At 40.6% G+C, this 14,475-nt stretch overlaps 2 protein-coding genes across 9 annotated transcripts in view; one reads left to right on the plus strand and one right to left on the minus strand.

Moving 5' to 3' along the window:
- Positions 1-837: 837 nt before the first annotated feature.
- On the plus strand, positions 838-5,344 carry LYRM2 (LYR motif containing 2). The gene is made up of 3 exons (XM_015069543.3): positions 838-958; positions 1,583-1,723; positions 2,169-5,344. The coding sequence occupies exons 1-3, from the start codon at positions 914-916 to the stop codon at positions 2,247-2,249; spliced, it is 267 nt and encodes an 88-aa protein (XP_014925029.1). The 5' UTR covers positions 838-913; the 3' UTR covers positions 2,250-5,344.
- Positions 5,345-5,937: 593 nt separating this feature from the next.
- ANKRD6 (ankyrin repeat domain 6) overlaps positions 5,938-14,475 on the minus strand; it is a 211,382-nt gene continuing 202,844 nt past the window's right edge. For all 8 annotated transcript variants that reach the window (XM_053222472.1, XM_027057254.2, XM_027057255.2 and 5 more), the window contains 3 exons: positions 11,346-11,459; positions 10,460-10,586; positions 5,938-9,044 (listed from right to left, as the gene is read on the minus strand). In XM_053222472.1, coding sequence (XP_053078447.1) covers positions 8,473-9,044; positions 10,460-10,586; positions 11,346-11,459 — 813 coding nt within the window. In that variant the 3' untranslated portion in view covers positions 5,938-8,472. The remainder of the gene's footprint in view (positions 9,045-10,459; positions 10,587-11,345; positions 11,460-14,475) is intronic.

Here is a 14,475-nt window from a genome sequence, read left to right on the forward strand (position 1 = left end):
AGGGAGACTTCACAGGAGTCAGGAGGCTAGAAAGGAAAGCTGTACCACTCAATGTCCCTCCCAGGAAGAATTGTCCATTACAGACTCAAAACAGGTCAATAGAAAAGAATCCTAAATTACAGGCGCCAACAGGGAAAAGCTGGAAGAGGTGCAATGTACAAGACTTCAACCTCCCCTGAAACTCAGTGAGAAATCATCACCCTCAACTGGTATTTTCCAATGGACTTTTCAAAACAACCCCCCTCAACTTTCTTATTCATAAAATAAGATCCCCCCCCATGTTCATTGGGCTTGTCTATGGTTTTGCCAGAGCTTGTAGGTACCCAATTGCGAATTCTCTATTCCCAAATAACCCCATTTTTACTGATAAAATAACCTTTATGTTTAAGATTAACATAACTAATGGCAACCATGAAGATTACCACCATGAGGAAATTGCTTGCAAACAGAAAACACCAGGATGGAACAGCAAAAAAAAAAAAAAAAAAAGTAGATTTTAAACATACCTTCATTATTTCTAACTATGCACGTTTAAAAAGCTCAAAAGGAATACACTAAATTTTACCCCTCACTCTCACACTTCCATTTAATAAAAACCACAGTGCCAGGAACTGGGCCAGTTGCCTTGCCACTCCTTTTATCACAACTATTTGTGGCACAAGAACTGTAATCCCCTCTCACCCAAAAGAAAATTTAGTCGAAGACAAAACTGTCCAAGGTTATACATAGCTCATTACTGGTTCCAACTGCTGGGGCTTCAGTTTAGACACACTGCAGGGGATTTGGGGGCCAAGTGTAATCCACAGGCCGTATCCCAGGAAACCGAGCTCCCTCCCCCCACCGCCTGCTGACCACGCCCCCACTTCCGCTCCTGCGCGTTGGAGCTGTAGGGGAACCACGCTGCCTGGAGGACATGGCTGCTTCCAGGTTACCCCCGGCGACTCTAACACTAAAGCAGGTAACACCTGTTCTCGAGAGCCTTCTAGGGCAGCTTCCCACGGTCTGATTTCAATTATCCGTCTCTCCCTCCACACCCCCCTGCAGAGTGGGGCTCGGGGGCGGCTTAGCCCTCCAGGGAATTCTGACCCGGTGCTCACTCCCCCTGAGATTGGCCCGGTTGGGGCGGGGCTTCCTGCTGCGGAAGCTGGGGTGGGGGCTGACCTCTGGCCACGGATTCGGCGGGCCACCCGCCAACCCGCTGCCTATCTCTTGACGCTTTGGCCACGGGAAAGATTGCCCTGGCTGTTGTACTGAGCTATTGTAAAGAATGAGATTACCAAAGGATTTTAACAACTGCATTGGTTTAGAAAAAGTGCTGTTACAGTAATCACAGGTTTTAGTAACTGGTAGCCCTTTTTCTGCCCAGTGGTCATCTTTTGATGTTAAAGATTCTTAGGTTTGACAAAGGAGTAAGCAAACAGCCCAAACTTTTTGCCTTCTTCTGAAAAGGAAAAAGTTTTTCTTTGGTCCTCAGTTTTGAAAAAGGCAAAGAAAAGTCATCTGTTTAGTTTGGTTTCCCAAAGTAAAGCCCTCTGGGCTGTAGGTTTTGCAGTTGTATTGACATTTCTCCTCCATTCTACAGTTCATGAGAAGGCAACAAGTTCTACTTCTCTACAGAAGGATTTTGCAAGCAATTCGGCAAGTTCCAAATGATTCTGATCGCAAATACCTTAAGGACTGGGCAAGGGAAGAATTCAAAAGAAACAAAGGTGCCACCGAAGAGGTGAGAAAGAGATCACAGGCAGGACAGGCCCTGACCATTTTGTATTAATTGGCATTTTTTTTTTTAAAAGATGAGTAGACATCTTGTAGTATGTCACAGAGATGATATATCTTCGTCATTGCTTTTAATGTTACTATTTTTCTACCCCAGTAATATTTTAAATTTCCTAATCTTTGCTCTACAGTAGCATCACCTATCTGTTAACTGGACATACATACACACCTGAAAAGATTATAAATAGGACAGCATGATGGTTTGGGAAGTGTGATGACTAGGGTATCTGAAAGCATGCCAGACACTGTGCACCCATAGTTGTAGCTTGGAGCTTTCCTGATACCCAGAAGTTCCAATTCTCAGTATTGGTTCCTGACTAACAAATAAAATGATAAAGTACAGCTCTATTTAATCAGGTAGAACAATGACCAGATTTCACTTTCTTCTACAGGATACAATCCGGATGATGATTACTCAAGGCAATATGCAGCTCAAGGAGTTAGAAAAAACACTTGCTTTGGCAAAATCTTAACTGTAGCATTATCCTGAAAGATTTTCAAAGTCTCCATGTATATTGTTGAGCTGATTCGACTCCATGATGGACAGCCTAACACCAAGTCAAACTGTACAGTACTTGGGAAAATACAGAACATGGAGCATGGCATGTCAAAGAAAAACACATCAGAACAATTGCCTTAACACTGAAAAATATACTTTGTATTCTGAAAATGTTTTTGGATATGTCAGCAGTTTAAGCAGCAAAAACCAGTACAGGTGGTCAATGCAGAAGGTGATCCCTACCATTAACTATCTGGGAAATGCAAGTCTAAACCACACTGAGACACTACCATATCAGCTGAAATAAGTAATTAAAAAGATAATAACAAATGGTGGTAGAGATACAGGAAAACTGAACCTCTCACACATTGCTGTGGGAATAGAAAATGGCACAGCCACTTTGGAAAACAGACTGTCAGCTGCTTAAGAGAGTAAATTCGACAGTTCTGTTCCTAGGTCTGTAACCAAGAGAACTGAAAACCTTTCTACAAAAAAACTTGTACAGGAATATTCACAGCAGCATCATTCATACCAGCCAAAAAATAGAAGCAATCCCAATGCCCATCAACCGATAATAAATATGATGCCTATAGATTTAGTAATAAAAAGGAATTAAGTACTGATACATGCTACACATGGATGAACCCTGAGACCAATCGCAGAAAACCACTTATTGTAGGATTCCATTTACATGAAATGTCTGAAAGAGGCAGAAAGAGGTGGTTGCTCAGGGCTGTGGATAGCCTGGAGAGGAATTTAATGGATATGGGGTTCCTGTTCTGGGTAATGAAAGCACTCTAAAGTTAATTGTGGTGTTAGATGCACAACTCAATATACTCAAGTCCAACGAATCGTACATTTTGCATGTATGGTATGTGAATTCTGCTTCAACAAAGCTAGGTTTTTCTGATTTTTTTTTTTTACTGATATACAGCAGTACTATGTGCCAATTAAATAAGTCAATAAAGCTGTTTTAAGAAGCAGTAGGAGATTTATGATTGGAAGCATACTGACCTCAGGAGATACCCTGGACCTTTCTTGAAAAAAGTCCTTCTGTGTTACCCCTCAGGGTTGTTGAGGTAGGTTCTTCAGATGTGTTATGATCTCATAGCAGAGGACTCTCCAAAAAGTCACCACTGGGAATCTAGATCTTTGTTGGAAAGAGGAGAGAGAGAAGCCTCATGAACACATTGAAGCACTTAACCAAAAAGAAGAGACAACTTCTGGATGAAACTAATGCAATTACCTTAGCATCCACAAAGAAAGAAGTAAAAGGATCAGGGAATATCCTTGGTGCATTAGGTTCTCCTCCAGTGACAGGAAGAGAAAGAGTTTTAAGAATACATTGAAGACAAGAAATTGACCTGAGCACATTTTGAGACCAAAATGTGTAACACAGTTTAGTGAAAGCTTATGGAAGAGGCTGGATTGACAGTCCTGCAGACTGACCTCTGTTCATTTACAGAACAGATCTAAAAAATTAATCCAAGAACCTGACCAACACCTGGAAAATGTACGACAAATTTTGCAGAATGGTTACCTAGTACTGGATTGTGTGCCAAAGGCAAGAGAAGCAGATAGTGGCATTTGTCAATGACTTACATTATTGCCAGGGTCCACCTGACCCTTCCATAACCTCAAAGCCTGCAAGACAAAATCATTCTTCAACAGGGTAATCGAATTCAAAATGCATGAGCTAATTATCAGGTTTGTATATAGGTGTACACATTAGTCAACCTATCACAAGGCCATGTGATGAACCAGAAGCACTTGTGAAGTTTCTAAACACAGAATACTTTTCTTTGTACAGCATGATATACACACTCAAGTTAGGCTGTCTCTAATAAATCTAAGATCTTGACACTAAAAATCATCCTTTTATGAGGTGTAGAAGTCAGTGACCTGGGTGACGTTTTTACTAGCACTGGTGTATGTCAAAGATGTAAGTGCATTTGTGGTTTAAATTTGCAAGATGCAAAAATGCCAAGAAAATCTAACTTGGGTTTGTTTTGATTGTTTAAATTGGGCAAAACACTGCAAATTTTCATCTTCCAGAGGCTAGGATTTTTATAATCTTATATAATGACAAGACTTTAGCGCTAAATAAATCTTAGCCTAAACAACAACTTCTCCTCTCACATATGGAACCATGCTCGTTAAGATGTTGGCCAGATTAGAACTGCTGGTGAAACACATTTAGCATCCTTATCAGTGTTCTAGATTAGACAACAAATTACCTTTTTGGATATTCCCTATAAACCATATTCTTAAAAAAACAACAAAAAAAAGTTTATTCGAGAGAGAGTGAGTGCATGCAGGGGAGGGGCTGAGGGGGAGAGAGAATCCCAAGCAGGCCCCACACTGCACACTGTCGGTGCAGAGCCTAAAGTGGGCTCAATCTCACAAACCATGAGATCATGACCTGAGCCAAAAATCAAGAGTGAGACGCTTAACTGACTGAACCGACCAGGCAGCCCAACCAGACTCTGGCGAGTATTCAAGTTTTGTTCCTAAGGTTTAATTTTCAGATGTTTGGATGTTTAGTTTATGTATTTGAACTACAGTAAGTCAAATCTTTATATTAAAAAAATACTTTTTTTTAATACAAAAGCATTCTAGCATGAGGAGAAGTGGCTAGGGCTATTTGCATACTGACTGTCCCTACGTCATTTCCTCCTTTTAAGTGTGCCATTACGTAGGAAATTCAAAACCAAGGCACAAGCATTGCTGCGGATGTGCCTGCAGAGCAAAGGGCTTGACCATTTGAGGAAAGCGGAACATTCTCCCTGGTATTTGCATTATTGTAGACACACCAGCAGCCATGCAGGAGAGGGGGGAGACCCACACTTACCTAACTTGTCTCTTTTATGGAAGAAAAATGTGGCCAAACAGAGGGACGCAGCTCACGTCTACTGTGGGAAAAAATTGGGCTTACGTGGAGTTAAGGTCCAAGCAGGCTCAAAAGCAAATGTCACTTTGCCAAACTAGAAATCGCCCAGCCGGTTTCCTTCCTTCAGTCAGGCATTTAAGAAATTCTGTCAGAATTAAATTTACTATTTGTGTTTACTATGTCGCTTTTTTACCCATTCTGTTTTGCATTAGAAAAAGTGTTGTGCTGTTTCTTAGGTGTCTCATGGATTTAATGTTAACATTTATTGTCATGGTACTTTGACAGTATTACAGAAGAATATTTCCCTTTAAAATAAAAATTTTTCTTACGCATAAGTATTCTAAAAGGTCAGTTTTGTTTGTCTTTAAATCTTATTTAATTGATTTGGCTTTTATATCACAAGAAGAAATGTATTTAGCTTTTATGAACAGTTTTGTCAAAAATGTTATTTTGCCTGCACACAATTAAGAGGTTTTGTTCTGTTCAAACTGTTGACCTTTTAGAAAATACTAAGCAAAACATTTAAGCTTGCACTAAGAAGTATTTCCATATTATGGGCTTCTGAAAAATTTATTTTTCATGCAGTGCATCTGACCTCTACTTTGAAGCAAATGTATTTACCAGAAATCACACTTCTATAGAAACAAGGTAAAATGTAGCTGGGTGAAGGCACTCTTTCTGGGAACATAAATTTGGTCAACCACAGAAACGAAAATGTACAGTAAACAAAGCAGTCATACTTGCATTTTTTAAATAAGGATTTCAATATCCATAGTGTTGAGAACCATATTTAATGCTTGGAAGAGACAAATTCAAATTAATAAAAATATTAAATAGAAGACAACGTATTTCTGCAGTATCAACGCTTGACTGAAAAAAAAAAGATTTAAATGTGAAAACATCACTTCCTTTATTTTGGGCCCCCAAAGTCAAATGATTAGAACTATATTCAACCTAATCACAGATATTTACTATATTCAATGCAATAATTCACCAACAAAAAACCCCACTGCAATATTATACAACTTTTCTGTGTCTTACATCATTTCCCCATAGCTATTGAAAGCTCCAATCTCTGTTTCAAACACAACCCACATGACAGCCAATAACTTAATAGTTTTGCTTCTTTGGAAAAGTACTATTGTGGCATTTGCTCCTTTTAGCAGATAGCACAAGGGAAAAAAGGAAAAATACACATCAGACCCATAGTTGAGTTTTTGACAATACTAAGGAACAAAAACCCAGTTGTTTAAAATAAGCTATTGCAGTGGCCTTGAGATGCTGCCATCTCTCTGGGTTAGGAGGCAGACTGATCCTGTTTCCTCACCTCTACTGGTTTTCCGTTCTAGTAGAGAAAGATCCGTGTAACCTGTCAGACTAGGTGCCTTGGACCCTTCTCAGTCCTCCCTAGTCTCTTCCCTGTGACTTTGGCAAAAATATCCAGTTCACAATGGTAAGCTGCCCGCTTCTGATGAGTAGGGGTTGCATAATCAAAATACTTCCTACCACAGCACTCCGTAGTCTAGATAAAATTTGTCTTCATTTCTCAACAAGGATACTCCTTGAGATAACAGCTATTTTGGTAAGTGAAAAGAACTCCTGCTTAGACCACAACTTCCTGAACATCTCAGGATTTCCTCTCTCAGTATTTGGCAGTTCTTAAGAAACTGATGTATATTGAGGAAAGCTGGAGATTTCAGTGATGCTGGATAAGGGAAAGATTTAAAAAACTGAAGGTACCATCTAGCTCTGCAATTCTGTGGTTCTGCATTAGGAACGGAGATGAGAAAAGTACCTCTACATTTATCAGTGCAACAAGATCCTCTGGGGGAGAATCAGACGTTCTTAACAGTAGCTGAGGAACAAGACTAACACGCACATGAACATAAACTTGGGAGAATATTAAATTGATTCCCTATCCAGGTTGTGTAATGGTGACCTACATCTAGATCTATAGATTGTCACTGTTAACAAAAACTGAGCTTGTTAGGCAAGAACAAAGGGACTAAAAACATACTTTGTTTTTCTGGGTGTTCCCATGTCAGGAAATCATTTTTTCTTTGGCTCTGTGAGCAACATTTTATTCAAACTTAGAGACAACAGTTTCTCAGTTCTGGGGTTAATGGAAATAGAATTGACATTTCTTTGCATACATGGAATTTTGAGGAGATGAATATGATCAAGGGGCAAGAAGCTTAAAAGATAACTAAATCCAAAGTTTCAACATACCCAAGCTACTTTTACAACTTATATACTCCACAGAGGAGAGGAAAATCCTTGGGGCTCCACAAGATGGGGAATTGTGGGGTCTAGACTGAGTTGACAATTTTTACCTTGACATAAAGACTGCAAAGCAGTGGGTAACTTCTGAGGTTCATCAATGACCGTACACAATTAGAAGTGAAATACTTTTAAGAAATAGCCTTATTTCTTTATAAAATGTAGACTGAGAAGCTCAAATTTAGAAAGGTACTCTTGGTTAACTGGGTTTGATTACGGATAGTTTATAGAAGTTTCAGGTGATTGTTAGGTGAATGCTTTTCCATTAATCTGCTTTAAAATTGGTAGGATTAATCAACTGTAGTGTTTCTGTATTTTGACTGAAAATACAGAAATCATGACCAAATGATTTGAACCTTTCTCATCTGAGTTTATTAACAAATATTCCCAGTGCTAGTAGCCAATTACTCATCATTTAAATACCCTCTGACTGCAAAATACTTTAACATATATTGGATCTAGTGACATCATGAAAATCTTTTTCTCCTCAAAATCAGTTTGGTAAGTTTCCATCTGGTTAAAAGGTCAGCACTTTAAGAATTAGGAATTCAAGAGAGGATTCAGCGCATCTCAGCCATAGCTCGTACAGAAAGATGCTCTCATCTGGGCACCACAGGAGTGCTCACATGAATGACTAAAGTTCACAAGGGATTAATTTTTCTTCCTTTTGATTTATGTTATTTCACACATCCTGAATTTTAGGCTTTAGGCTTTACACATCTTTCCGTTTCTTAGCGTGGCTCACTTAATCTGAGCTTTTGAACCTCAGATGAACCCAGACCGAGGTTTTAAGTTTGTAATGAAACCTAACACAAAGCAAGCTTCCCCTGGCTTTGGTGGTCACTGTTGAAGTTTCATAACTTCAGGGCGCAGGAAAGCGTGTGCCTGGCACATTTCAGCAATTTGACTTTTTGTTTTTAAAGGCAAGTCTGCTACGTGCACAAGAATGGACATCTTGGGCACAGCTGTTCTATAGATGCAAAAGCAGAAATCATCAAGAAGCCCTTCTCAGGCCACTTCCCAGATTCTAATTTTCCTTCTGCACTTTAGTCCTTAGTTTAGCAAGTTCTTCTTCTAAACTTTTAATATGTTCCTTCAGGGTGGCCTTGTCTTGCTGGGCTTTCTGACTGGCTTGGCTTCGTGCCTCTTCAATCTTCCTCTCATACCACTTTTCCATCTGGGTAGAAACAGCCTCAAAAAAATACTGGGTAATCTCCAGAGCCTGGGAGGTGTCTCGAACGTGAGAGGCAGTCTGCTCGCTGCCCGCTGCCGGGGGCGGCTGCCCACCGGCGGTGCCGGGTGCCGGGTGCTGGGGCCGATGCCTCGTCTGCCCACTTTTCCCAGACTTCTTGGTTTGGGTGCCTCTGTCAACACAGGGCCCAGCCTGCTGATCACACTTGGCCGCCTCTTTCAAGGGTAGCAAGGCTGTCTGGACCTTGACATTCCTCAGTCGGGACGCGGTACAGTCTGAGGAAGACAGCTCCTGCTGTAGTCTGTGGGTAGCAGTGGAGTTGAAGGCCTTTTCCTTGGGCCTAACCACCTGAGGAGAACTGTCAGAAGCCGCTACCGGACCTGCAGTGGCCACGGACTGATCCACGCCTAGTTGCAGAAGGAAAACACAACTCAGAGTAAATCCACGTTCACACAGTCATGTGGCTATGGGCTGGCGTTTGAGAGTCCTGATAATCCCGTAAACCATCAGGCCTTCTCAATCGCCAACCACCATGTGCAGCTTCTGCTCTGCCCTTCCCTTCCACTTGCCCCTGGTTATCATTTTGGCTTGTCAGGGCTTTCATGGGTAATGATGTTAACCACACTGGTGGCATCTAAGCCAAAAGCAGCTGCTGGCCTTTCCTTTAGCCAGTTTCATTAAAAGGCTCTGGGTACCATTTTGTGATTGCTAAGGATGACAGCTCACCAAGTGTCTCCCAAACAGAACTGGGCATGTACTGAGGAAAATAAATATACCCATTCCCTGGGGCGCCTGGGTGGCTCAGTCGGTTGAGCGACCGACTTCAGCTCAGGTCATGATTTCACAGTCTGTGAGTTTGAGCCCTGTGTCGGGCTCTGTACTGACAGCTCGGAGCCTGGAGCTGCTTCAGATTCTGTGTCTCCCTCTCTCTCTGCCCCTCCCCTGCTCATGCTCTGTCTCTGTCTCAAAAATAAACAAAAACATTAAAATTATACACACACACACACACACACACACACACACACACACACACACACCCATTCCCTAATTTCTGGGCCTTTTCCACACCATAGGCCCAGTTAGTAGTTGCTTGACCTAAGCTCCAATTTGGAGAGGTGGTCATATTCTCCATACCCAGAGCTCCAGCCAAGCTCCATAACTAGACCGATCATGAAAAATTTGCCCAGGATTTCTCCAATGTTACCACAGTTCCAGAAATGGTCTATGGTAACAGAACACACTTGACATGAAAATCCCCCATGGAGGCCTAATTACAAAGTCTCTGATTATCCTCAAAATTATCATCATGGAGTATAATCACTGTGGCTAATGAAAAGATGCTTTGTCTGAAACGTCATGTTATCTAGCACCTGGGGCAGCTTTAATACACGAACTGCTGTTTAAGGAAGTTTTCCACAGTTGGACAAAGGCAAAAAGCTGATCAAAGAGAAGAAAGGAGAAGGAAGAACAAGGGCCAGAGCAAGAGACCTGCTGAGAAGACCAGTGTCCATTCATCAATCTTCATCTTTGGGGCCCACTCTGACACCATCAACATCGTACCTCAAACACTGCTGTCACCAGTCAACAATCCTTTTACTCTATGTTCTTTTACTCAAATATTCTTGAGCACTTAACTAGGAGTGCTTTATCACCATATAGAAACTGAATACACAGGAGTAAGCAAAATATGTCCTTGCCCCTACAGAATTTACAATCCAGTGTTTTCCACAGACCTATCCTAGGTCCACAGGATACAGCAAAGAAAAATATCTGGGGGTTTTACCACCTTTGAATGGAATGGCTCTCTCTGCACATGCGTTACCTGTAGACGACTCGCAAGTAGATGGTGCGGATTTGGTCCTAGAGGCCCTAGAATCTCCAGAGAGTTTCAGCTCCAGATTCTGAATCTTTAACATGCACCAGGTTTTTAATTCATCAACCAATGACATCTAAAAAGAAAAACAAACGAATGACAGCAAAAAAAAAACACCAAAAAACAAAAAAACAAACAAACAAAAAAAACAACACACACCAGATGAATTGGATCCATGGTTATGAAGTAAACCACCAAGAGTGGGTTTTTCAATTATGATAGTTCGAGATACCATCTTGACCAGCCTAAACATTGTGAACTACCTCCCCCTCCCTTCCCACAGGCCACACAGCCTTCTCTGCTTGCCCTCTGTAGACCAGGATGCACATAGCACCACTGGTGATAGTTTCTATAATCTTCATTGAGGGACTCAGAGCTACCTTGAACACCCAAAGCTTCCCAAATCTTACAAATCAAGAATGTCTGGCCGCTTAGGAGCATAAATTCTCACACACTCAAAAAATACTCATTTTATGACTGTTGTCTTGGGTAGACCACAAACTCCAAGGGCAGGAACCAAATCTTGTTCAACTACAGAGCAATACCCAGCAAATGTACAATACATAGAAATGATTCAAGGCAGAGACCACATTTTCCCGGTGTGTTCCATTAACTGTTCTGTCTCCACCTATTACCAGAATATTCAGCAACAAATGAACTGAATTACATGCTCTTTCCTATTAACTTCATTTCAGAGTTAGAAAAGAAGGACACACTACGTAATAAGAATGCTATTAGGGGTTCTTGGCCTCTGGGTTTTCAATGATGGGTCTGAGTCTTAACTCAGTGGAGATGTGTGGTAAATCCCCAGTTAAGGGCAGATCCTGGCTCTCACCTGTCGTCTCTCCCCCTCATGCTTCTCTGCATCTGAATGCTGTTGCAGGCGGTTCAGGCACTCTGTTCTCTCTGCTGACAGCCGCTCAACCATCAGCTTGTCCAGAACACGCATCTAGGATTCAATGAGCAAAAAGCAGAGGATGGAGATGATCTAAGGATGGGCCCTGGTCTCTTGACCTCTGGGGCTCTGGGGGACCAGCAGGGACCAGTGAAAACAGAGGCAAACCTCAACTTCTTTTATTCTAGTTTCATCCAGTATGCATCCAACTCCTGGCTTTTCACAATCCCTGAGCATGTTTTTGTATAAAGCCAAGGCCTCTTTCTTACTGTTTACCTCCTAAGGGGTTGAAAAGACTGAACATGGTAAATATACAACTTGAGCCAATGCAGACCTTGTGCATAGAAGGATTTCCAACATTATTTCCAACAACATTATTTCCAAGACTATTATTGAAAGGAAAACTATTTCTAGAAGTATGGAGCTGTTCATTATTTTCATTACCCTTTTCAATTAATTTTTAACACCCCTCCAAGCCCTTAAAATGTTAGTAGCTGCCCATGAGATAGCAAAAGCAGAATGCTCAGGGCTTTTACCCAGTGTTCCTAGTGAATACATCCCCTCAGTGCTTCACTGAAAGTAATCAAAGCAAGTGTGAAGAAGGGTGAGGAAGGAGTACAAGGGGAGTGCTCCAGAGAACCAATGATGGTCACTTTTCAGTCACGCCCTCCTGGATTCCCCCCCCCCCCCCTTTATCTTGATATTTCCCGTTAGGACCCTACACCCAGGAAAGCCAAACTTTCACTGCTTTGACAAGGTCCATACCAGGGAGAGAGACTTTGTCAGCAGGGGCCAGCTCACAAGGGTTGTTCCACAATCAGATGTTCAAAACACAAACACAAAGAAGGGCCAGTTCTGGAGATGTGAGGAGGGCTCACAGGTGAGCTCTTCTCCTGTCAGGGACACACATGATGTTCAAAAATCAAAAGAGCAGCAGCAGTTCTGGAGATGTGGTGAGCACCTTCTGTTTTGTTTCTTCAGCCCTCGTGTTTTTTCTGTGAGCTGCTCTCCCGTTTTCTAGGATTGGCCTACTCCACCCACGTCCCTATCCTCTGTCAAGAGCAACTATGTTGACATACAGCTTTGTTCTGGGGCACGGCTGATTGCTTCAGGCATGGACACCAGACTCATGCCAGAGTCCTTCACCTAGAACTGGGAATTAGGACTAAGGTTTTACACACCCATCTGTCACCCTCCTTGAACTGAAGCAAGGTCCTTGAGATGGTTGGTCCAGCACTCATCTAATACACTCCTCCCTGGGCTTAGGCCAGCTGAAGTGGGTTTTATTTACAAAACAGTCTTAACTAATATACGATGGCACTAGGAAAAGAGTTCTTAAATGTGCTTTCCATGAAGGGCAAATAGCAAATAAACCTAAAACATTCTACCTCACCAACAAACAAGGAAATAAAAATTAAACAATATACTTAATCGATTTGGCATAAACTTTAAAAATAATATTAGTGATGGCAAAGGTTTGAGACAGAGACTCGATTTATATCCTATCCTACCCGTAGGATATAAATTCATACAACCTTTCTATTTAGTAGATTACTAATATTTATGAAGAGATTTAAACATCTTAACTATGGACCCAATTATCCTAAAAAGGAGCAAATAACTTGAGAAGCAAATGTTTACACACATAAGTGTTCATCATAGCATTATTTATAAGAGTAAGAACTATAAGCAACTTTAAAGTCTAACAAAAAGGAAGACATAGAAAAATGCTTGGGATATCAAATTAAGTGAAAAAATCTAGAAGTAAAAATACGTGTAATTTAGGGAGGTGGGTGTGGCGATGGGTGAAATAGGTGAGGGGGGTTAAAGAATGAACTTGTGATGAGCACTGGGTGATGTATGGAACTGTTGAATCACTATATCGTACACCTGAAATATAACACTGTATGTTAACTATACTGGAGGTAAAAATAAATATAAGTAAATAAACCACATACTAGACAAAAAACAAATTATATGTGTAACTCCATACCCAGAACAGTACATCGCCATTAAACAGCATATTGAAATAACACACCTAAGACATATTACTTAATTTCAATGTAAGCTACAAAGATGACCAAGGCTCTTTGCGTCCAAGATAGCTAGGTAGGAAGACTCGCTAATCCTCTCCTCCACAGACACACCAAATCTATACCAATTTAAAGGAGAGTTAATACCTAGTCTTTCCAAACTGTTCCAAAAAACGGAAGATGATGGAAACCTTTCAAATACATTCTATATGGCCAGCATTATCTTGATACCAAAACCAGATAAAGATGCCCCCAAAAAAGAAAATTACTGATCAATATCTCTTATGAACATAGATACAAAAAAACCTCAACAAAATATTGGCAAAATTCAACAATACTTCAAAATGATCAATCACCACAATCAAGTGGGATTTATTCTGGGGATGAAAGGATGGTTCAATATCCACAAGTCAATATGATACACCACATTAACAAAATGAATAAAAATTCTATAATCATCTCATTAGATGCAGAAAAAGCATTTGACAAAGTGCAACATCTGTTCATGATAAAAACTCTCAAAAGAGTGGGTTTAAAGGGAACACACCTCAAAATAATAAAAGCCATATATGACAAACTGACAGCTTACATCATACTCAGTGGTAAAAACAAACAAACAAAACAAAACACAAAAAACACCTGAGCTTTTTTCCTAAGATCAGGAACAAGAAAAGGATGTCTACTCTCACCACTTTTATCCAACATAGTACTAGAAGTTTTAGCCACAGCAATCAGACAAATAAAAGGTATCCAAATTGGTAAGGAAGAAGTAAAACTGTCACTGTTTGCAGTTGACAGGCTACTATACATAGGAAGCCCTAAAGCCTCTACCACAAACCTATTAGAATACATGAATTCAGTAAAGTTGTAGGATACAAAATTAATATACAGAAATCTGTTGCATTTCTATATACCAATAATGAAGTAGCAGAAAGAGAAATTAAGAAAACCATTCCATTTACACTTGCACCAAAAAGAATAAAATACCTAGGAATAAACTTAACCCAGAAGGTAAAAGACCTATACTCTGAAAATAT

The sequence above is a fragment of the Acinonyx jubatus genome, chromosome B2, assembly GCF_027475565.1.
Source record: "Acinonyx jubatus isolate Ajub_Pintada_27869175 chromosome B2, VMU_Ajub_asm_v1.0, whole genome shotgun sequence".
Taxonomy (NCBI): Eukaryota; Metazoa; Chordata; class Mammalia; order Carnivora; family Felidae; genus Acinonyx; species Acinonyx jubatus.

Coding starts and splice junctions, on each gene's coding strand:
- LYRM2 (XM_015069543.3), top strand. CDS start 914: ATGGCTGCTTCCAGGTTACCCCCGGCGACTCTAACACTAAAGCAG. Junction 959..1,582: donor CGACTCTAACACTAAAGCAG/GTAACACCTGTT, acceptor TCCATTCTACAG/TTCATGAGAAGGCAACAAGT. Junction 1,724..2,168: donor ACAAAGGTGCCACCGAAGAG/GTGAGAAAGAGA, acceptor TTTCTTCTACAG/GATACAATCCGGATGATGAT.